At 42.6% G+C, this 24660-nt stretch overlaps 2 protein-coding genes across 11 annotated transcripts in view; one reads left to right on the top strand and one right to left on the bottom strand.

The window, feature by feature from the left end:
* The window catches only part of LOC117157037 (uncharacterized), a 36424-nt gene extending 12177 nt beyond the window's left edge, over positions 1-24247 (top strand). For 8 of the 10 annotated variants that reach the window (XM_076622059.1, XM_076622064.1, XM_076622067.1 and 5 more), the window contains 2 exons: positions 30-214; positions 858-1047. In XM_076622059.1, coding sequence (XP_076478174.1) covers positions 30-214; positions 858-1032 — 360 coding nt within the window. In that variant the 3' untranslated portion in view covers positions 1033-1047. Of the gene's footprint in view, positions 1-29; positions 215-857; positions 1048-10863 lie in introns of those variants that run through there. The other 2 variants (XM_076622066.1, XM_033334679.2) reach the window with 1 other exon arrangement.
* The window catches only part of LOC117157059 (uncharacterized), a 12033-nt gene continuing 4906 nt past the window's right edge, over positions 17534-24660 (bottom strand). Inside the window, exon 3 of the mRNA XM_076622078.1 lies at positions 17534-24062. Within this exon, the coding sequence (XP_076478193.1) occupies positions 23999-24062 (64 nt within the window). The 3' untranslated portion in view covers positions 17534-23998. The remainder of the gene's footprint in view (positions 24063-24660) is intronic.

Raw genomic sequence — 24660 nt, 5'->3', positions numbered from 1 at the left:
TTTACGATCTACGGCGTTTATTTCGACAGATACCAAGAGATCTCAAGCTGGATCATCTCGTGAAGGTTATATCGCCGGAGGGTAAAGTTCTTCAAGGACGAGTGAGATACGTCGGACCTGTGCCAAGTCGAGAGGAAACTCACGTGGGTGTGGAGTTACCCTATTTGAATGGCTCCTCCGACGGCACTTTTCACGGCAGAAGATTCTTCGATTGGTAAGTTATCATGTGTACGTTATATCAGATATATTTTCTTGTCGCTGGAGATTATTATGAATTATCATTCGTAGCGTAATTAGCTAGTCAACTGTTAAAGATTTCGTTAGTATCCATTTTGGAGGATAGTCCATCGCGTATTCGCATGAGCTGCAACGATCATGTCGTTACACATTATGGTTCGTGCGTTATGTCAGACAGTTCTATGAAACGAGCTTCGTTGCTTCGCTGAAACAATAACGAGGCCTTTTATCGAACGAACGTCGGTCGCGTTTTCGCAGTTAGCAGTTGCCCATTAACACAACGTCACAATCGCGACTCTGCATTGTTACTGCAGTGAAAATAGTGTTAACGAGACGCTTAGCAAACGCCACACGGATATCGGATCATGAGAGTAAAGCGATATCGACGCTAAACACGATGTATTTTTATTTAAGGGAAACAGTAGTCGCTTTATACGCCATAGTGCGAGATAAAAGTCGTACAAAATGAATTTTATACGATCGAAATTACCTTCTATATCTTCCTTTAGTCCTTACCTACCTTCTTTATCGTTAACAAAAATGTATTCACGTTCTTACGTATTTTTCTCGGTCGAGTTCTTAGTCGAAATGTGCCGCTTAGCATTTTTGGAATTTTTCAGGATACATCAAATCCTCCCGCCTCCTCGTGTTTCTTATCCTCTAACCCCACAACCTACGACTTACGTTCGAGAATTTTGGGCCGAAAACGTAAACAAGCTGCTATACAGGGTGGTTTGTAACTGGTGGTACAAACGGAAAGGGGATTCTACGCGAAAAAAGAAGTCGAAAATGTAGAATAAAAATTAAACAATTTTTTAAATTAAAAAAATAACGTCAATCGAGACAGCGATCTACAGTGAGATCCGTTGTAACGAGACGCGACAAAGTGCGGGCGTACCGAGCGAAAATTCAAAGTCGATTTTCTCGAAAACAAAACCTCGAACGAAAAATTGTTATTCTATATTTTCGACTTCTTTTTTCGCGTAGAATCACCCCTTTTCCGCTTGTACCACCAGTTACCAACCACCCTGTATATTATATGTAGTATCGGGGAGAAGGGCCTAGGAAACGTCGAGCTAACTACAGACAATGTCGGGAGAGCCGAGGCGCTGTCGGCTCCATCAATGCATTACCGGGTCCTTCAGGTAAATAGCTTTACCGAAAAGACCTACGTGACCCTGGCTACGAGCGTCTGTAGAACACGTGTGCGGTGGGCCCAGGAAAAGACAATAGAGTGCTAAAACGGGCAGAGAGTCAGTCGAGAAGCAGAGTGCGAGTTGAGCGGACACGGAGTGTGAGTCGGCGTGCGACGATATCGTAGTCTGTCCTTTTGTTATCGAATATCACTCATTGAAATACCTTAAACTTTAAACTCTACCAGCAATCACTTGTCCTTACTCTAAGAATCCACCAGTTACTACATATATTTGGCCCGATCATCGTACTACAGGTTATGCCTGTAATATTTACGTTTGGTGCGATCATCTACTACGAGCTACGCGCATAATATTTACGTTTGGCCCGATCGTCGTACTACGGGTTATGCCCGTAATATTTACGTTTGCTGCGATCATCTACTATGAGCTACGCGCATAATATTTACGTTTGGCCCGATCGTCGTACTACGTACTACGTGCCCGTAGTTGTAGGTCAAGGGATTAAGCGAAGTTACGCGCTTTTGCGAAGCGACAGCAAAATATTTCAGACGCTTAGAACGTTCGTTTTTAAGAACTTGGATGTTCCGTTTTCTCCCTTCAAAAACTATAGTTTCCTTCGTCTTCGGAATGACCCCTAACAGATTTCAACTAAGAAGGGCAGCGTAAGATTGAAAGAAGGAAAGATGAAACGACCGCTCGAACGTTCGTTGGATATTGGCCTGGAACCATCCGACAATGTAATTCGCCAACATCTTCCGAGCCAAGAGAAAAGATAGCGATCGAGGCAAAGGATACTTGAAAAGGCGTTATCTACTCTTGGCGAAACAACCTCGAATTCCAGTAGCGGTATAAAGTAAGGTATATTCGATGGTCGAGTAGATTGCTCGAGTTTCTGCAGTTAGAGGATAATAGTGATCATTTTGCTGCGCGCACGAGCTTTCGTGATACATTCGTTTACCTGTATTTACGAGGGTCGGCCTGCCGCGTCTTGGCAATGGGCGCTCCTCCCTTTCGACGACGACGTGGCCGAAACAGAAGGTTCTGCGTTACGACTTCTTCGGTTTGGCCCTTAATTAAATCGGCGCCACAAGCAGCAGCCGCCTTTCCCGAATCGGCCGGCGACGTATTTAATTTCGTAATTGCATCGTGTGTTGGAGATAATAGGCCGAACGTGGAACGAGCTGCGTGACAAAAGCAATTCCGCTCGCGATAAACTTTCTCTCTCTCCCTCTTTCTCTCTTATTGCTCGTAGTTTCTCTCGTTTGTACGAGTTTCGCGTATGTGCACCTGAGAGCACGAGTATTCACGTGCAGAGTGACGTAAACGTGGACTTACTGCTTTCTCTCTCTTTCTCGTAGAAGAATGCAAAGCTCGCCCTATGAACGCCGCGCGCTCGATAATACTATGCCATTTTTAATAATCATTGTTCGTTCGCGTAAAAGAACCGGTAATTCGCTCACTTCCGCCGGATAACGAGCAGAGTCTGCAGCAAGTCGGCTTAACATTTTTATAAAATACCCTCTTTGTTGCAGCAGGAAAAAGGCTTTGCTCGTTGCTTCGAGCGCGTCTAAATTCTGCCGGTGTATAGCTTACTTGCCGGCTCACGGAATACTTTTCACCGACTTTCGAATCTTACAACTTCTAAATTATAGACAATCGCGAACGATTGCGACGAGAGAGGGTAGAATGGTAATGCTGAACGCTGAAATGCTCAAATGGTAACGCTAATGGCAATGCTCGAGTCATTGCAGCCAGCTGGCAGAAAAATAGCTCATCTGCGTGCGTATCGAATAAGAAAGCGGAATTTCCGTTGAAACTGAAGGTACGACGGTTTGTATTGGGTCGTCCGAATAGTCGCTTTCGTTTCACTAGGAAATAATAGATGCGCGATCGTTTCATCGAATTGCGTGCTTTCGTCTCAATTATTTCGGACGCAGGCGAAATCGACGTCTGGTTCTTAGACGCTGAAACTCCTCTTTCTCAAAACTACCCTCTTAAACGAATACGCCTATTTGAATCAACGCGGCAGAATAATAGTCGAAGATTCTTATGTATCACGACGTTGAAATCGCGTTAAAATCGACGGTTAACAAATTCGCCTTTAAATGCAATTAATCGTTTGTCTGAATCTGGGTCGACTGTGCTCGAAAGCAGCGGATCTTCCAATATCTACGAACGGTTTACTGGCCGCCATAAAACTTACCGATACCCGAACCTCCATACATCGAATGCATGCTTCGTGCTTTTAAAAGTTAGCCGAGCAACAAGAAGCGTAACGTCTTGAAAAATGCAGGGCGTTTAAAAGTTAAGAAAGTGTATAGCGTGTTAAGGAAACTGCATAATGTATCATTTCGCCACTCGATCGCACCACGAGACCGACTTGCCTGATAGATAGAACCGCACGTATCATTCGAGGGAAACGCGACGATAGTCTAATCGATCGAACGTGCGTAATCCATTTTACTCTCAAGTCGTCTGATCTACATTCGTAGATTCGACTTACGCTATCAGACAGGCAGCGAAGCTGTGTAGCGAAAGTTTAGCAAAATTTTTGGTCAAACTATCGGGCAAGAGTTCGTGCAACTACAGCTTTGTACCTGGCGCATAGAGTTGAATGTTTGAGGAATTTATCGCTGACTGGTAGGTAATCGCTATTCTTGGTTCGCCAACTGAGAACGTTTTACGCTTTGCCGGTTTGAACACGTGAACCGACGTTTAAACGTAATGCCACTTTTGCTGCAAGTGTTTCGCCGATCGACAACACAATGAATAAGTAATGCAGACTCTCCGCCGTGTCGTGGCCGTAGATCGTCGAGATCCGACCAGCACGTTCCGAGCTTCTACGTACGTACAGCGATATATGCGCCTCTGTATCGACTATACGCTTTATATTTAAACTAGAAACGTCTAGCGAAAATGCTACGTTATTTTTACGCTTTCCACGGCTGGTTCTTCTCTGTGATGCGTTTTAATCGATATCGATCCGACCGAGAGGAAATGCTTATTGAACGTACAGAGGTATTTTGCTATTTTCGACGATGATAGTACGACTTTGGAATCCTACCGGATATTTTCTCTGATCTTCTTACATTCGTTAGAATTTCCAGAGTCGCGCGAATCATTGCCCTGATAAAGATTGGCAAGAAAATCGCTAAAGATATCGAGCGATTCGAAACGATATAGTTATTAATTACAAATGGACTGTGCGTGTTTGCACATTTGTGGGAAATTTGGTAAGAATTTTAGGAAATTATTAAGATCGATATACGCAAAAATATACAAATATACAGGCTGGTTGGTAACTGGTGGTACAAGCGGAAAGGGGGTGATTCTATGCGAAAAAAGAAGTCGAAAATATAGAATAAAATTTTTTTTTTTTAATTTCTCCATCGAGACAACGATCTACAGTGAGATCCGTTATAACGTACCGCACGCAAAAATTTTTATTCTATATTTTCGACTTCTTTCTTCGCGTAGAATCCACCAGTACCTCCAGTTACCAACCACCCTGTAGATAAATTTAAAGTATTTAGAACGGGTGGAAGAAGCTTCTGTTCAGCTCGCGTTTCCCTAGTCGTATCGGTATAAATATGGATTTGTGTAAAAGTTCGCGTCTTGCGAAAGCGTCTTAAGTACTTGAGCTTCTAATTAAGTTCGATCGATATCCAGATTGGAAAGGCATCGAAATCTGAGATTTTAATCGACGTATGCTTCGCGTATCATACGAGAAACGTTTATCCCTGTTCTTATTCCGAGACTATAAAAAGAGTGGGTACGTGAAATGTACTATTTTATACGATCGATCGGTATTTTTATAAATTCTCATAGCTGGACTGCTTCTGCGTGCGTTACATCCGATATACCTTAACGAAAATGTAAAATACGCTGGCAGACTGTGTTACCAAATGAATAATTATTACGATGCAAGGCTAATCGACCTAATTTTTACTATAATGCGGTATCAATTTAGGATCGGCTGTGTTAAATGTATCCGGTCGAGATAAGAGTTCGCGCAATTTCACCTAAAAGATTAAGAAATAATTAGACCCACGGGTATACCGTCGTTGCTTTCATAACTACGTTTTAGCAGGGTACTTACATATTATACTTTGAGCGTTATAAAACATCGTGCAACGTGTTCGTTCCTCTTACTATAGTATATTATTCGCGTGATATGCAGATTCAACTTTTTTTTTTTTTTCGAATTCTTCGCCTATAATTATTTAACGGCGAACAGATAGTCGCAGTGATGTAACCCGATTCGCAGTTGCAGTTTCTTACAATGTCGTGTTTTGCGTTTCTTACTATTATACTGCCGATATTTATGCAGATTCGTTTCTTTTCTTGTGATTCCGATTTAAGGGAAGAGATTCAAGGAGGCATTTGTTTCACTCACGTACACGTCCATTACATCCACACGTGTTGTATCCATTTTTATAGCTTCAAATACGAAGTAGCTACAGTTGCACGAACATTCACGGTTACTATAAAATATAATATAATAGTTACGATAAAATACTCGACATATTTCTAGAAACGATGAAGACGCCTTACATAAAAACGGGATTCCGGTATAACAATTTCTCTGTCGTTAGATTGCAAATGAAACTAAAATCCTGTATTATTTATCCATTTTTATAGCTTTAAATACAAAGTAGCTACAGTTGCACGAACATTCACGGTTACTATAAAATATAATATAGTAGTTACGATAAAATACTCGATATATTTCTAGAAACGATGAAAATGCCTTACATAAAAACGGGATTCCGGTATGACAATTCCTCTGTCGTTAGATTGCAAATTGAACTAAAAACTTGTATTATTTATTCATCTTATTTATCATTGTTTATTTATTATTTATTCGTCCGCGATCCTGCGGCGCTGGGTTCCATTTTCATTTACGATGACTTGTCTCTTATCTTACGTACTGTTTTCACCACGAAACCCATCTTCCTACCCGTGTAACCTGCCTAAACTGGAATTCAACTGAAACAGAAGTGAACTCGACGTAAATCTCATCTTGAACTTAAACAAATCAAACGTGAAGATATCTCAGACCTCTTCTTCTTGCCACGGCACATCCTAATATGCAGTTTCATAGCGCGTGTCTTCGCTGTTCACAACTAAGGTCATAGTTTCCAATGAATTAATACGTCCAGAGCTGTCACGATCGAATAGCCAAAAACTTACGCTAAATTATAATGTTTGCAAGCGATATTAGTTGCGGGGAACGAACGTGAGTCGCGAAAGCGAGATATTTCACCATTGTTCGTCTATAAATCGTATCAAATAAGAGATATTTTGGCAGAAAGATAAAGATATCCGAGCTGGTAGTATATAGCTAGCGATAAAAGAAGGACGATAAAACGCAACATAGAGATAGCCGGCGAAAAAGTGAAACGAATGGCAGAACACGGATGAAACGTTGTTGGCTTTACGCGGTTGGTCGATAGCCATGCCTGTCACATACGTTATCGTGAGAAACGTCGGTCTGCGGGGAGCCTTGGAAAATCGCTACAACTTTGGCTCGAGATGGTCGCGCGACGATCGTCGACCCTGAAAGCGCACCTCCTCCGATTTTGATCTCGAGAACGTACCTACCACCTATGCGTTGCTTCGAGTCTCGTCGTGTAAATCGAATCGTGGAAATGCGGTCGAAGGGAAATTCCTCTCGTAGCTCTGCGCCGTCGATAGGATTCGAACAATTCGAGAGAGGAATTCTTTGAAATTTATCGCTCCGAGTTTTCCACGCTTTTGTAGAAACGAGGAGGAATATTTTTACGGCAATATTTCACTCCGTTAGCGTTTACATAGGAAATCTAGCGTTTTCAGTTTTCGATGCCTTGGTAGGAAAATAAGGAGGAACGATCTTTAAACGAATTCGTGTATAGTATTCCTATGGAAGATTTAGTATCTCGCTGTTTCGATGTTTTCGTAGGAGATTTATTGTTTTCGACACTGCTTTTTTTTAAAAAAATGGGGTAGTAGTTCTGAAATAATTCTTCGTACAGCCTTCGCGGAGGAAATTTATTAATGGAAATTTAAAATGGAAGAATAATGCCAAAATGATATTTTCGCATAATCTGATGTACAGCTGCAGCACGCGACCCAGTGAATTACGTTTCTGCAATTTGTCGAAGAAAAGGTGAAACGCCACGTACTTTTCTGTAATTCGCGTAGAAAACAACGTAGTGTAAGCTGCCTCGATTGCGTGACTTCTCCTTGTTTCTTCAGATTTATAGAGTGATAAAAATCGAAGTGCACGCTCTCAAAGTTTGAAGTACAAGGAAAATGCAAATGACTTATTGGTTCGTGAAGTCGGCACCGGTTTACGATCCACGCGTTACGTGGCGTTTTCATCCGATTCTTCCGAGAAGGGCGAACCACGCTACGAGAACCGAGCAACATCGATCTTTAACCGGTCGTTAATTCCCTTTCTTCCTTTTGCCCTCTTAACCGTTCTTACGCCTTCCAATAATCCACGATCATCAACATGTACGCCACGATTCGGTTTCTCAGCCTTAACTTCTCCTTCGACTACCTCTAACGAGAGTAAATATTCCTCGAAGGATAGAACTTTCGGTTAAGTCTTTGAAGAAGCTAAAGATTTTCGTATGTAGGAGGTTGAATGATGAGATTACTAGTAGGTGAAATCGTTAATGTGTTTAAAATTGTCAGTACAACGTCCTAGTCGCGAAACGGTGTGTGTAACGTCGTTTGGTCGCAGTTATAATCCGTTTGCGATCGCGTCCGTTTATTTATAATAGTAGGGGGAAAGTCGGAAGATTCAAATTTGTCTTTGTTTTACGGTTACATGTAGCGGCGACGTTCTTTTCCTCGGAGTTTGTTTATTCTTACGTTATACGTAACCTAACGAACTTTATACTGCGAAGCAAGGAATACTCCTGTCGCGTGAGAGATTAATTCTATCGCACTTTGTGATTGCGGATTTTGTCATTAGGTGGTATTGATACTAGAATACAATACTAGAAACTTCAATTTTGCGTGCTTCTGGAACGCTTTTGAAACTTCAGTTTTGTAAGAAACTTTCCGGACAATCTATTGGGTTGGCAACTAAATGATTGCGGATTTTGTCATTAGATAGTATTGACAAAACCCGCAATCTCTTAGTTGCCAACCCAATACTAGAACCTTCAATTTTGCGTGCTTCTGGAACGCTTTTGAAACTTCAGTTTTGTAAGAAACTTTCCGGACAATCTATTGGGTTGGCAACTAAGTGATTGCGGATTTTGTCATTAGATCATATTGACAAAACCCGCAATCACTTAGTTGCCAACCAAATACTAGAACCTTCAATTTTGTACGCTTCTGAAACTATTGGGTTGGCAACTAAGTGATTGCGGATTTTGTCATTAGATGATGTTGACAAACCCCGCAATCAATTAGTTGCCAACCCAATACCAGAACCTTCAATTTTGCGCGCTTCTGAAACGCTTTTGGAACTTCAGTTTTGTAAGAAACTTTCCGGACAATCTATTGGGTTGGCAACTAAATGATTGCGGATTTTGTCATTAGATAGTATTGACAAAACCCGCAATCTCTTAGTTGCCAACCCAATACTAGAACCTTCAATTTTGCGCGCTTTTGGAACGCTTTTGAAACTTCAGTTTTGTAAGAAACTTTCCGGGCAATCTATTGGGTTGGCAACTAAGTGATCGCGGATCTTCTCAATACCACCTAATGACAAAATCCGCAATCACTTAGTTGCCAACCCAATACTAGAACCTTCAATTTTATACGCTTCTGAAACTATTGGGTTGGCAACTAAGTGATTGCGGATTTTGTCATTAGATGATATTGACAAAACCCGCAATCAATTAATTGCCAACCAAATACTAGAACCTTCAATTTTGTACGCTTCTGAAACTATTGGGTTGGCAACTAAGTGATTGCGGATTTTGTCATTAGATAGTATTGACAAAACCCGCAATCTCTTAGTTGCCAACCCAATACTAGAACCTTCAATTTTGCGCGCTTCTGGAACGCTTTTGAAACTTCAGTTTTGTAAGAAACTTTCCGGGCAATCTATTGGGTTGGCAACTAAGTGATTGCGGATCTTCTCAATACCACCTAATGACAAAATCCGCAATCACTTAGTTGCCAACCCAATAGATTGTTCGAAAGGTTTCTTTCGTTTTATAAGGAAATATAGACGCGCAAGATTTTTGGTTTTGTATTATTTTATCGAATTACGTATGATCCATTTTGTTGCAGAAGAACAACGAGCTAATATATTATCAAAAATGATCGTGTTTCTCTCTTCTGTTCAGTTTCAGCTTCTGTTTCAGCTTTGAAAATAACACAATTTCTGACATATCGGTACAATCCTTTTTTCGTATTTATCAGTACACTGTAATTATTACATTCTTTTTCCGTCTTTCTTTTTCTTCTTTTTGCTCACTGGTTCAACGAAGGTAGTTGACGCATTCATCGAAAAGATTCGAAAGGTCGCCGAGAAAGTTCGTTCCGATTTACATTTCGATTCGATATACGTTTATTGAATTATATAGATGTGATTTCGTTGCACAACCTTTCTGCTCCTTTCGCGCGACTTGAATATTCCATCCTTTCAGAATTTCTCAGGTTTCTCGGCGAGAAATGCTTCCATATAATTTCTTATGTCGTCAAAATTCTTTAAAAATCGGAAGGAACTTTCCGAGCAGCGTTCAACAAGCGTAACATTTTCTTCAAAATCAATTACCATATTTAAAGATACGCTTGAAAAGAATTTCCTCGATGCAGAGCTACTAAGCAAAATTTATTATTTTATTAAATTCCTTAAAAATCCCAATGGTTTCCAATTATTCAAGCATGCAACGTAAAAACACATTCGTAACATTTTGTTTATAGCATTCATTGCTTTTTCCTACTGTTCTATTCAACGGTAGTTAACTGTTGAGAATTGTGGATCTTCGAAGCCGAAATAATGTTATAGGAACGCTATATTGATACCGAGGATTAATATTAAAATAGCAATATATTTATTTCATGGACGATTTCTTCTATATTCATCGATACACACTTGCACGCGTCTCAGCACTTTCTTCTATACCCGACTGTTAACCGACTGACTGTTTACATTCATCTGTTTTCGAGACGCCGCGCACACACATACCTCCACACACTGATGTTTACATACAAGTATCTCTACTACGCGTTTAACCCAGTCCAACACAGAAAATTACACATATCTCAACATTAACATCTTTCATAGCGAATTTGCGTCTCCAGACCGCAAAGTGTTAACGATACAACAACGAGGAAAGAACGAAAGAATTACAGATAAAAAATTCTACCAAATGTCCAAATTGGACAAATTGTAAATGTGAAATTTTAAATAAAAAAAAAAGAAAAAAAAGAACTTCCACGCGTTTTCATCGAAACAGAAAATAACCAAAAAATCTAACGTACTAAAATCCTTTTCTACGACGAAATCGTGTTGCAGCGATCCCGGCCGTGCAATCTTCGTCCCCTTCAAGAAAGTGATCCTGGCCTGGTGCACTACTTGACCCGAACCGCCGACCAGCCTCACGACTCCCCGAATTTTGCTGTCTCAGTACACCATGTGAATGGAAGAAGAAAACGACGAAACACGTACGTACGCGCGATCTCTGATTGGTTCAACAAGTACGTGACGCTCCTTTCCGTCGTGATCGTCCACGAAGCTTCACTTAACGTACAAAAGCGGACAAGGGTAAGTTCACGTGAGAAGGAGACGCTTCGAAAGCTTCGCGAAGGGACGTTTGACGGCGGTCGATACGGCCGACGTACGTCGCAAACTCCAAACAACGATCGGAATTCGAATCGTGTATTTCGTCGATTTTAAGCTGATTCGTGCGAAATTCCATCCGAATTCCTTCTTTTCTCCGATCGTGCGAAGTACGTTCGATCGCATCGGCAAACGGACCTGGTTCCCTCGCCGGTACCTTAAGACGGAGAAAGGCGTTTCCATCGATGATCGATGGTCGTTCGCGTTGGCGTAACCACGAAGACACGAGACGAGTTTGCGTTCTTTGAAATTCGAAAACGAAGAGTCGATGGGAACGACAGATAAAATAATAATAAACGACGAATGCCAGCGTGCAACGATCTTCATCGACGCGTATACTTAGATGTTCTAGATATCCCGTTGTCGATCTCTGCGAACGATTTCCGCCTGAAAATCGGTGAATCAGTATTATAATTGTCGCGCGGGCCTGTATGTTACAAACCTTGTGTATCGTCGAACAGACGCGCAAGAAGATAATCGCATCAATGGATCTCTCGCGATACTTCGCATCGATCGATCATCCGTTCGTGAACGATTCGAACTGATAGCAAAGGGAGCGATAGAGCGAGAGGAACAAGTTCTTAAGAGAATATTTAGATTTAGCAAGGTTCGTCGCAATACTAATCTCTCGTCGTCGTAATCGCAATGAAGGACTCGTTATTGTCATTTACGATCCTGTTTACCTGTTTCGCTTTATCGTTTTTTCTTCTTCTTAAACGAATGCACGTACACTTTGCAGCGTATGCGATACGTTGGAAAGGAAAGAGAGGAAAAACGCGTATCCAAAGGAGAACACGTAGCACGAGTACGCTAGACAAATACGAGACTATTTTTATAATACTCTTTGAGATCGTGAGATTTTAATTGAAGAAAAGAAATTTGTCGGAAGCGTTTTTTAATTGTAGTTGTAGACTCGTCGTTAATACCACATCGATAAAGGGAATACGTTTCTTTTAGGCTCGAACGAAACGGCAGAAACGGTATATAGGAAAATAAAGGAGAATATTTCATAATTGATCGTTAGTTTCTTAAATTTAGGTTCGCGATGTTTAACGGTCAACGAAAATAAGTAAATAAGCGGATAATTAAGGAGATATTTTGGCCAGGATAATCGATGAAATTGTTTTCTACGGGAAAACTGGAAACGTTGTGAACTCGGACCGCTCAATACGCGGCAGTCTACTTTCTGCATTCGATCGATATCGCGTAAATGATTCTTCAAGTCGTGTCGACTGCTTTTGCATCAATTTTCTGATAATTTTACGGATAAACGCGAGATCGTGTTCGTACCTTTATCAACGTATTTTTGCTTAATCTTTTGCTCGAAATTTAGAGCAGAAACTCGATTGTCTCTTAGACGATCAAAATTAGAGGAAAGCTCGTAAAAGTTCGTCCAAGGCAGAACGAATTGCTGGAATTTTTCTTAGAAGGACGATCAGGCAATTACGAAGGATTCTCGCGAGAAAGTTCGATACAACAGATTCTTCTACATTTTATATACACGTTACGTTCGATACTTAACGTTTACAGAGTTTCCCGTAACAGGCGAGAAGAAGGTGACGTGTGTCTGAGAAAAGAAATCGAAAGGCTCGGAATTCTTCTTTCTAATAACACGGATTTGATAAGTAAACGGTCGAATCGATCGTTATTTATACATAAAGTATAAGAAACACATACACGCGCACAGAAGTCTATCATAAACGATATCATCGTGCAAAAGAAAACATACGTTCGAAGTTGAAGTTTTCACTGTACGCTGACAACATCTTCCCTCGTCCTCTGCAACTACCAAAAAAGAAAAAAAAGGAAAAGAAAAGATGAATCTCTAGTTCCATCCTCGTCGTCTACCTTCGTTTCGCCAATACCACGAAATTCCTAGAATATCCATGGAATCAGTCCCAGCGTGTTACTATTTCACGTTCGTCGTGCCGAATCAATTCCCAGCAAAATTTTCTACTAGTTTCTGTTTGAAGAACCGAACGATCCTGGAAAAACGATACTCGTTAAATTCCACGTTGTCCGTGCAATTTCGACATTTCATTCCGTGCATTTTTCCTCCCTCGTCGATCTCGCAGTTCCATTTCCACGCTCTTTGCTCCGTTTCGAAATTTCACTCCTCTGGCGTTCTCCGTTCGATTTTCCAAGCAGAATTGACCCGTTGCCTTCTCTCGACCAACGCAACGCCCGTTACGGGAAACTCTGCGCGTAGTACACCGTTGAACGCGCGTTACCGAAGTGACAATATCGATTCCTCGCTGCGACTCGGCCCCATGCAAGGTGATAACGCGTCGACGACGATGTTAACGAAAACTATGGGCGAATCGACGTGTTCGCCGACGACTGACGGCGCAAAAGGATTCACGCGCGTCTCCATCACGCGTGGATCGCAGCATCCAGCGTCGCAGATGTTCGCGTGATCATGCGAAACACTGTGCGTATTCTACGCCATCGCGTGTGTGTATACTCGTTCGAAGAAATATAGTGCGTTGGAAATTAATGGTCGAAACGTGTTTTGGGTATCTGGGCGAATTTCGCGCGATTATCATTCTTCGAAGAATGTGTATACGTAGAATATATATATACAGGGTGGTTGGTACAACTGGTGGTACAAGCGGAAAGGGGGTGATTCTACGCGAAAAAAGAAGTCGAAAATATAGAATAAGAATTTTTCGTTCGAGGCTTTGTTTTCGAGAAAATCCACTTTGAATTTTCGCTCGGTACGTCTCGTTATAACGGATCTCACCGTAGATCGTTGTCTCGATTGACGTTATTTTTTAATTTTTAAAATTTTTAAATTTGTATTCTATATTTTCGACTTCTTTTTCCGCTTGTACCACCAGTTACCAACCACCCTGTATATTGCAATTGTATCTCGCAGAATGTTACATCTTGCGATTAGACCAAGCGCCCTGCGCACGGTTTGTCGTTAGAAGTCTGAGCGAGAAGATAATAAGAGAAGAAGGGAACAGAAGTTGTTGAGAATTGAACGTGAAAATCGAGTATGCACGCATGCTCTCGCGCGGTTTTATTAAGTCTAGAAATATCGTTGTACGATTCGTGTTGTTGCTCGTGTTTACCGTATGTTGTACAAAGTGGTCTATGTAATTGGAACGAGCGAGAAAGTGCTTCTTTCCTGGTCGTAGTTGCAACGATATTTTACGATCGTACGTCGTTCTCGCATAGAAGCGGTACGTAGTTTCCGTTTGCAAGGGGACAATCGTCTCGTTATTTCATATCGGCGAATATGCTGATAGACGAGCGATCGATTTCACGACGACGCTTTAAATAGCGATGTTTGTCGAAGAACCGCTTGCCGAAACCGGAAAGCAACGGCTCGTTCCAGTTTCACGGACCGCTCGGTATAACGAAGAATAATTAGCGAAATAAGCGTGTCCTCGCTTAAGGACTATTTCCTGTTAGCCCTCGACTGGCACCTTTGAGTCGTGATTAACCGCAACGGTTTCCATTAACAAGGAAAATTAAAAAGGAATCAAGAAACAACAACAAGAGGAAAAAAAATCGAGTGATCTTGCCAAAGTAAACGACTCAACGACACCAGGATCGAGGACCAATATGCAAAAATTGTTGGAAATCAATTTTTATTCCAACGTAATGGTGCTCCGTTACGCTCCTATGAACGTACTGCGAAAAATGTTCAACATCGACGTCCTCGAAAAGGAAGCATCCTCGCAAGGACGTGGCGTACAATATTTTCGACCTACGTTCTCGCGCGCGATCGTCATCCCCTTTCGGTTCGTCGACTTTCCACGAACCTCGACTTACGTTCGGTCGCCGAGAAGTTGAAGCTTCTAATCGTGGAATAGCGTCTACACGCTGACGTATGTCGATGTATCGGGTACGCCGTCGTTCGAGGGCTTCGAATCCACGGCTGCGCTATATTTCTTCAAACTGGAGTACGTCTGTACGTGCGCGCGTAATACGCTGGAAAGTGAGGAGGAGCAAGAGCGCGTAACAGACAGAACGAGGAGGCGACAGCCGTGTTCGCGTCGTTGTTCGCGCCGTTGTTCGACGACGATGTAAAGAGGACGTTGTGAAGAAACGTAAGAAGAGGATAAAAGAGGAAAGACAGAGAGGCTATACGCGTGTACATTATCGTCCGGCGGAGTTTTCAAGTATTTAAGAGGCTATAGGACACTCTGTACAATCCGAGCTGTGTATATCTTAATCGCTGTGCATCCGTGGAGAAACATAATATTTAAACGCGTGTCTGTATTCCTGTATCTGTATATCCGTGCAACATGTAAACGGCATGACAAACAGTCGCAGTACCGTTTTAACGATTTTAAGCGAAATACTACGCAAGTATAAGCTGACGCTAACTAACGGAGTTCTAGTTGTTAGACTTTTAATCGAGCGTCTTCGTTCGAAGGACTGTCTCGAGATATCCTTTTCAAACGCGTCCAGTTGATCCATCGACAGGCCGAACGTTTTGCGTTAACGGGACCTTTCATTCTGCTATCTGTTTCTACCATTTGTCTATTTATTATCGAATTTCGTCTTTGGACATTGGACGAAGGGCAATTACGATTTTACCAAGTTCCAACTTTAATTCGTTCTCCTGATTGACTTCCCACGCGTTGTCAATTGTCCTGGTCGTTGATGGATTAACGACGCGTCCAAGACTCGTCGATGTTACGGATATCGTCCTTCTCGCGCTCCGTGCGAACAGATTCGTCTGGCCATCGACGATGAATCCGCGAATCGCGTTCTGATCGAACGATAGAGGCAAGTCGATCGCGAGAGCAACTTTGTACGGCGACTGGCGAAGATCGAGCTCGACGTAGGATCTTATTTCGTTAAATGTGGATCAATCGGGTCGTTGCTTATGCCAAATAATTTTTTTTACGAAACGTATCGACGGATGTGTCGTTGCAAAACTCGCCGAGTATTACAACCACGATACAAGGGGTATCTTCGACTTTCGAATCCGATTTCGGTGACAGATGGAAACGTAGCGGTGTAAATCTCGTTTAGCCTTCGTTGTTTGTCTTGTTCTTCGACTCGAAGCCCGGAAAAAGACCGGTGAAAAGTTATTTTTATATCCTGACGGTATTCATCGTCGGCATTGCAGACTCGTTGCATATTCATCGAATCTGCGTGGTATACTGCTCGCCCGTGAGACTGTTCGCAGTTGCCTGTCATAATTTCAGATAATAACAGTAGTAGAATCAAGGACAAACATCGGCCGTAATCCGCCATTAGCGTCTCGATAGCCAGCAAACGCAACTTACTCAACTGGAATTGCATTTTACCGTGAAAGAGGAAAAGAGGCGCCGCACTTACCGCGAGGAATCGTCGCAGTACGTGAGACTCGCTGGCTCAATGGGAAAAATCATCGATATCGAAGGTTGTTTCTTACGCACAGTGTCTAGTACCTGCATCTTCATTTTCTATTAAATCCCGAGATCTGGATAATTTTATAACGTTAAAATATTTTGAATATCGAAAAATCTTCGCAAAAGAAAAAAATAGAATTTTTCGAAAGTTTCTCGCAGTATTCGATCGATTTGTTCTCTGTTTATTCGAAGAAAGATAGAAGCGATCTACGTCGTTCGAACGTCTGAAAATCTTCGTCCTGTGATATTCGATCTCGTTTCTCAATGCACGCCACAGTTTTTCCTTTCTTTTTTAATTCGCGAACACGTGGAACGATTTATTTCGAAGTTTTGGATCTCGGCACGTACGCGTATCGTTTAGCCTGCGTTAAGTCGAGCCGTAGGAATCGATGTTCGCGGTTTACGAGGCTAGCAAGCGTTTAGACTTTAGAAACGTAACGACAGATGATAATTTTCTATCGTTTTCCATTCTCATTTAACGCCATCGACGACTTTAACACAGCAATCCTTAAAAACGACAAGCCGAATCGGTTTCACGCTTTTAGCTGATCACAAACGAACGGTTGTACCTGCATCGCGTTGCTCGTTCGTACGAATGTTGTTTTTTATTTGCATGTATTTTACCATCAATTCTCATTGAAAATTATAAGTAAATTACTCTGACGTGGTACTATAGCGTGAATCGTATTAAGCGATTATCGTATGTTTGATTCTAGCTGAATCTAATGTTTAAATCCAAAGGGTAACGTCTTTTTGGCCTGCGGATCTGATCCATCGTGTCAAGTAATTGAACAACTAATGGCTTTTAGTGGTTGTTGACTCTTATGTTATATCTATTACTGAATTTCGATATTTCTTCTTTAACTGTAGGTATCTTAAGGTCGCGATGTATTGTTTCGTTGGTAACATACCAAGGTGCATCTGTTAAGAATCTGCAGAGGATAGTTCTTATCAGATATCACGAAATACAGTCCACTGTTTGCGAGCAATTTATAGAAAGGTATTTATTCGACACAAAGCACAAGTCCAGGTATAATAACTTTTACGAAATAAATACGCGTAGTCTCAAGAAACTCCGTATATACGTCTGATGCGTCTGTATGCTTATGCTGCGATCGCTGAACTTTCTCGCTCGTCATTTCGTTTGTTTATTTATACTGGTCGGAGGACAGTCGGAAAATTTGAACTCGACTGCGTTTGACGGTTGAAAGTAGCGGCGACATTGTTTTCCTCGGAGTTCGTTACTCCTTGCAATACCTGTGACCTAACGGTCATGATACTCCGCAACAAAACAACCACAGGATTTGAATTTGTCCTGCTCGCGTGCCGCTACAAATCCTACAGTTTTCCATCGTTCGTACGAATGAAACGCGATCGTTCTGACGTGTTTTATGCACGTGTGTCCGACAATGAGCATACCAGATGTGTCGTGTTAACGGCTCTTTGCGTTATGATTCTCTTCGTTCGAGTATATGCGTATCGTTGGCCTTAATATACTTGAATGGTACGTCGAAATCGGAAGGATCTGTGCTCAGCACATGTACGACTTAATAATGTGAAAGGTAAAGTCAGAGTTAATCCTTTGACTACGGCGGACTTTGAAACGTAGAAATTTGGGACAAGGAAACTTTTCGTTACGCCTGCATCTCTGAATTCTACTATATTAAAACGATGTTATTTATTCACACGTATTCTCGTTTGTTCGCTTGTTTCCAGAGAATCGGAACACGAATCATTTGTCGTTTCGTGTTCGCGTTGCGTGTTCCTCTGGCCTTCTTATTATCCCAATTATTCGTTTCAAGGATGTAAGAAAGAATAGCTGTAAAATAAACTGTACTTAAATAACGTATGACTAACAATTGTTGAATTAGCGTTCGCTTGCGTCTGGTTCGAACCAGATTCGCTGGAATTATGGTCGATCAAATTTTCCCAACGCGTTTAGGTGCCAACAGTAGTCAAAGGGTTAAAGAGTCGAGCTTTGGTCGAACGTTATTCGTCGTTCGTAATTAACACCGTGAACGTGACTCGATGTAACGAGGCAAAGGGCCAGAAAGTAATTAAGAAAAGTATACTCACAGTTTCTCTCCGCGTCTAATTTTACAAATTAACTTTGGAAGCGATAGATTCTCGCCATACGTTTTCTTCAATTTTTCTCATCGACAGACGCGTCGCGCTTCGTCGCAATTTCTACGCATCGCTCGATTTTTAACGCGACGAGGAAAAAGAACGACGAAGAGTCGACACGTGTAAACGTTGGCGAAAACGACCGCGATAACGCGAAGCTTTATCGCTGGTATTATTGCGGTATATTATCAACGGGGCAAAAAGCCGTGCAATTAATTCCGCTCAATCTTTGCTTCGCAACACCTGCCACGAGCCGCACGGTTTCAACGTCCGGCAACAACTTCGTGGATACAAAATCTGTCTCGCGTGACTGCAGGTAAATTTAGTTATGTTACGCGAGACGATACTATCTGACTGTACGTAATATCTTTTGTTGGAACGAAGGATGGAAAAGTTTGGGAAACCTACACTTTTTCCTTTTTCTTCCTCTTATCCATCCCCGCGCCGGTCTTCGAGACGATTAAAGCGGTACGATGTTAAACGCAAACGGAAACTTGCTCTTTATTCCGAAAGTTACATAATTGAATTCCTTTGGCTTGAAAATTTCACAAGTTACCTTGCGCCAATGCAATTGAATTTTACTTTCGAGAAGCTACACGCGCACGAATTCCGATGGGATTTTTCAATTTTGAAACTTGCTCGCATTTAGAAACCGGACGACAAATTCGCGGCTTCCTCGTTGGAAAATCCACACTGGCCGTTGAATTTAATTTGCGATGCAAACTCGCACCTAATCTCAAAAAGTCGTCCAACGGATATCCTTCTCTTTCCTCTTTTTTCTTTGATAAAAATCCGCTTAACGGATCTAGCAATCTTCCTAGAATTTTTCTAAGCGAAGTTGTAAAATACCTGCGAAGCGAAAAATCATTGGAAATTGCCTAGATTGCCTTGTTGCGCGTTAACGCTTGCTGGGACCATGGAATCGAGAAACAGCCTTCTTCGGCTATCGATTCTCCTTGGAATCGGTTTCGTCTTTAACGTGTCAATTCTCACGACGTCGGTTCGAATTAGATCCGTCAATAACGCGGCATTGTATCATGGGTGATGAACGACGGTAGAATTGATTAAAACGTTCGACCTCGTTTCGCTCTTCGGATTATCCTTGCTCGAGTCGTATTTTCCTATGGTTGAAAAATTTCCCAAGGTGAAACGAGCGAACGAGTCGTCGTCGTTAGAGTACGCGTCGCTTCGTACGCTAATTTTACGCGCAAATATTTCCTACGCACGTCGAAAGTCGTTTCAAACTCGGAGTGAGATCGAAGCGCGAAAGTCGTTAAAACTGAATACGAAACGAACGTTAAAAATGAATACGAACGACGGTAAGAAATGTTCGATGATTTTGAATTTCCGGTCGAAAGACGGAGAATTTTCCGGCTCGGTGAACGCGTTAAATCAGACTCGCACGACACACCTAATATGCTTATGCGCGGCTCTGCGAGACGAACACGTGCATCGGTGCCGTATTTAATCCCATTTAAGTACAACAGTAACGCGTTCGACCGCCTGCACTTAAGCTTGTTATTATACATTCGATGCAACGTTACGTTCGCGATCGTGCTCGAGATACTTTTCTATTCTGGTGCTCCGAGACGCGCGGTTCTGCTGCGAGAGCGCGTCTGTCGATACGACGACGCGCGCCGATGCCTAGCAACATGAACGTTTTCGTAGCTTTGTTCTCTTTCGTCGTAGAGAATACAGGCGATGACACAACTGACTGTGGGAAATTTCAAGACGCAGCTGTCGTATAGATTACGCCGATGATCGGGTTCGTTAACGCTTCGTCGTAGTTTCGCGTCAAACTTTCCATAGAAACGAAAAGAGAAAAAGGGAAAACGAAAATGAGGAAAGTTACGAAAGGACCCGGTGTCTGGTAATTAGCGATATTCGGTAACAAACGTCTATTTAGGTGGCATTTCTTCAATTTTTAATTCCAAATGTTGCTGGATCGAATCGGTAGCTACTTCGGCTTGTTAGACTCTGTTCTCGGACGCTAAGCTTGAAGATCGTTCGCGAATTGATCGTTCCTGGAAAATACACAGAGTTTCGATGTTCTGAATGCTACTTTCCTATGGAAAGCCAAGGCAGATTCGTTTTTTGACAATTTTACGCAGAGATTAGTGGGTTACTTGGTGCGCGAGATTTCGCTGTTCTACGACGCTTTCCTGTGCAAGGCCAAAGTACTTGATCTTCTGAAACACGATTTTACGTAGAAATCGTACGAATAGTTGTTTCCTTGGAATATAAGATTCCGGAGAAAGACTTTTTCTGCAATGTCGAAGCTTCTCGTCTTTCTCGGTTTCGTTGGACGATATTTTTCAACTTAAAACAAATATCACCGACGTACGCGTAAGCGTCAGTCGTCGGGTGTGTTTTCGCGATCGATATCGTTAGCACTTTCGCAGCTACGCGTTTCTTCTGCTGTCCAGCTACTTCGCTTCATCCCCTTTACGTTAGAAACGACGAGCGCGCAGATTTTCGCTTCTCCGCTTGAAACACGAGGCAAACGCCGTTTATTCTCCTTAATCAGGCAAATTCGGACACGATCGCGCTTGTACGTGGCTTGGCGTTCGATTCCGCAATCATCTTGTTACGCCTCACGCTCCACGATGACGAATTTCTACAGCCTATCGACCCCTCGTCGTGTTTATGACATTGACGCGACCGGGATGATTCGAGGTCATCGACGAAAATCAATTCGCCGATCTCTCGATACCACGCCCTTGCGCTTTCCTCTCGACGAATTCAAGCGGATGGACCGGTCGTTGAAACGCGTCGCGTGACGTAGGAGACACGAGAAATCACGACGAAACCGACGATCTTGTGACAACGATCGCGTCTCAATCTACAGCAGAGATAAGACATCGACCCCCGAGCTTCCGACTCTTTCGCACACGTCGCCACCCTATCACCGAACTTATGACACGCCTTAATCTCGTCACAGATAAAACATCGACCCCTGACCTTTGAACTCTTGTGCACGTCAAAAGATACACCGAGCCCCTCGACATCCCCAAAGCGAAACGCACATAAGCCGAGACACGAGCCAGCTCGAGCAGTTCTTGTTCGGTCTTTCTGTGATTCAGTATCGTTCTACCTCTGTGAAATCGTTCTAATCATTGTATTTATCGTAAAGTTCGATAGAAAAAAGTTCATAGTTGGGTTACGGCTGAACCTTCTTTTCTCTTACGATCGAAGTCTCAAGTTCACGTGGCAATCTCCTCGCGTCGCGGTTCGAACGTTTCACGAATAAGGTGAAGAAATCGAACTTTGCATACGATAATAGAATTTATCATGCGAATCCAACAGAGTGACGGTTCAAAGTGTCGCAACAGAATGATCGAAAATGTTACATGAGACTGGGGCGAGCGCTTATTTTGCAGGGTTTTTATACCGAGCTTTTAGTCCCTCTGGAGGAGTCGTCGTCTGACGTGTCTCAGAGGCGCCTATTGCGTTAGTATTTGGTTATTGCTTCGATGGCTGTGGTATGCAGGATGTCCAGCTTATCCTGTTACAGTTTCTGAGCGGGTGACCTTCTTGAGCGTGTGACAACGGCAAAGCGCGGAACACGTTGTTTTCCTCCTACTTGTGTTCGTACTTTTCTGCAACGCGCTTAAAAACGTGTTGTTTTCGTTACGCTCGGCGAGCCGTCGATAAGTGGAAACGCGTTCGAAACGGATGAGGAGGCGTTTCGTGGCGAACAGAAGCGTTTTGCGAGCCGCGATACGTTTATGTAACGCCTCTGACGAGCCTACGCGCCAGGCGGATAATTTTTTCGCGCGAGATCGTTCGATCGAACGCCGAGAGAACGTCGCGACGCGGAAACGTAATTAACGCTCCGATGATCGCTGCCATAATCGTGTTTGGACAGGAGTCGCAGCATAGAACAAGACGCATAAAAAAGATTTCCCGATGGAACGACCATCGAGATGAACATTTTCTTCCGTGTTCGTCGGTTAGCCATCGAAGCTTCGAATTTTGATCGATAGCGCCGTTCAACCTCGTGTTGTCTTTCTCGACGTAGCTACGTCACCAGGTCAGGAGTTGTCGAGTCGCTGTTGTTTCGTAGAATTGGAACAATCAGGGAGCAAGAGCAAGCTTTGCAAATCTTCTTTGTCCAAAATTTAGCATGGAAAGTCGCTGTTGACGTCGATACGTATCCGCTGTATGTTTCGTTAAATAATTGAAAAACGTCTCGTTCAGGGTGATGCGCGATCCATAGTGTTTGGATTACAGGAAACTGTACCAACTTGAGTATAAAACGATCGCGAACGGAGAAGGCGACGCGACATCTTTTCTCGTAGATGGGATGGCGGATTGCAGCGAGGTATCTGATGATACGGAATCGTCGAGAGCGTTAAACGATCGTTAAATTAATAAATTGCTCGAGCGAATAAAAATGTTGCCGCGTTCGCACAAAATTCAACTGTATCGTTTAAGTGGTAAGGTCTGAACGGAAATATACGCAGCGAAAGGGAGGAGAAGCTAGCGGAATTTGCGGAGAGCAACGTTAATCGCTATTAATTACGATAATTGCGTTTGCTTTTTAAGTATTTCGATGTAACGTTGGATAGAGACGGCGAATAGAGATGGAAATGACGCGCTCGGATTCGATGAAGCATTTATTATCCTCTTCACGCTGTTGCGCCAAGGATCATCCTATCTCTTCTTCCTACGAAAACAATTCATCTCCAAGCGAATTATATTGCCTCGTAGAACAGTCCTTTCTGACGTTTATCGTAGAAGGAAGATCTGAACGAACAATTACAGCGAACATTTATAACGCAAAACGTGTTTCAAGAGGAACAGTAACGATCGACCTTCTTCTTCTTTTTCTTCTTCCTATTCAGAGAAACTTTCACCTGTTCCTCTTCGCCTAACGCGTAATTCCGCTGCGAAATTTCGTTCGTCCCGATGTTACAATTTCAATTAGAAGCTACGGAACTTAATTTATCGATGGTTCGTAACTTGTAATCGTTCGAATGGCGGGAACGCAAAATGTACTTGCTCCGCGCTGCGGATAAAAGGAAGAGGAGCGACGCGATCGCCAGGTCGACGAAGTCGTTGATTCCTCGCGAAACGTAGCCGATTAACGTCGCGTGTTGGATCTTCGCTAGATCCATTGAAATTTCAACGAGCGTGAAAAGAACGAGGGAATACGAACGAGATGGCGAAGGGAAGAGCGTGACGAGGATAATAACGAGCGGATTCGATCGATCCTATCGTTTCTTAGCCGTTTGCAGACGCCAGATGGCCGCGATATAATATATACATACATATATAGATATATAGGTACTTAAGAAGAATCGTGATTCGTGAAATTCGCCGGCTCGTTAAATTGAATTCCGCCTGGGAATAGGAATGATGCTCGCCTCGACGAGATTGTTATCGTTGTACCTAAAAAAGAGAGAGAGAGAGAGAGAGAGAGAGTGAGAGTGAGAGTGAGAGAGAGAGAAGAAACTATAGATATTAACATGACAGAAGAGATACAAAGGACACGCACCGTCGTTCTCTCGCTATTTATCGTATTGTAACGATGGGTGTGATCATATGCCGGAAAATAAAACTATTATTACTCTAAATGGACATCGTCCGATGTTTCACGGTGGTGTACGAGAATTTCTGGTCGGATATCGTTCTTTCGTGATTTCTCCCCCGGAGGATCGAGGTAGATCTTCACAGGGACACCGAGGACAACGAACGACCTTTATCGTCCTTTATCGTCGTTAATTCTCTGAAAGTAATTAGCGGCTGTAGAGGAGAGAAAGTTTAAAGAGCAATGGATGGCACGTTGACGAAGGCGACCGTGGTTTTAAGAGATCACCGAACTCGACGAAAGATCGCAGGTAAACTTTATCCGACTAGAAGCTTTCGCTCGCCACCATGCATATGTATTGAGTGTACTTTTGCCCTTCCTCTTACATTTATACAGCACGCGTCGGGATAAATACCGCGGGTAAATTTCACGAGTGCAGATAGATGGAACTTCGTCGTC

The sequence above is a fragment of the Bombus vancouverensis genome, chromosome 10, assembly GCF_051014615.1.
Source record: "Bombus vancouverensis nearcticus chromosome 10, iyBomVanc1_principal, whole genome shotgun sequence".
In the NCBI taxonomy this organism is placed as follows: domain Eukaryota; kingdom Metazoa; phylum Arthropoda; class Insecta; order Hymenoptera; family Apidae; genus Bombus; species Bombus vancouverensis.
The sequence above is the reverse complement of the archived record's forward strand: the minus strand, read 5'-3'. Positions and strand labels throughout refer to the sequence as shown.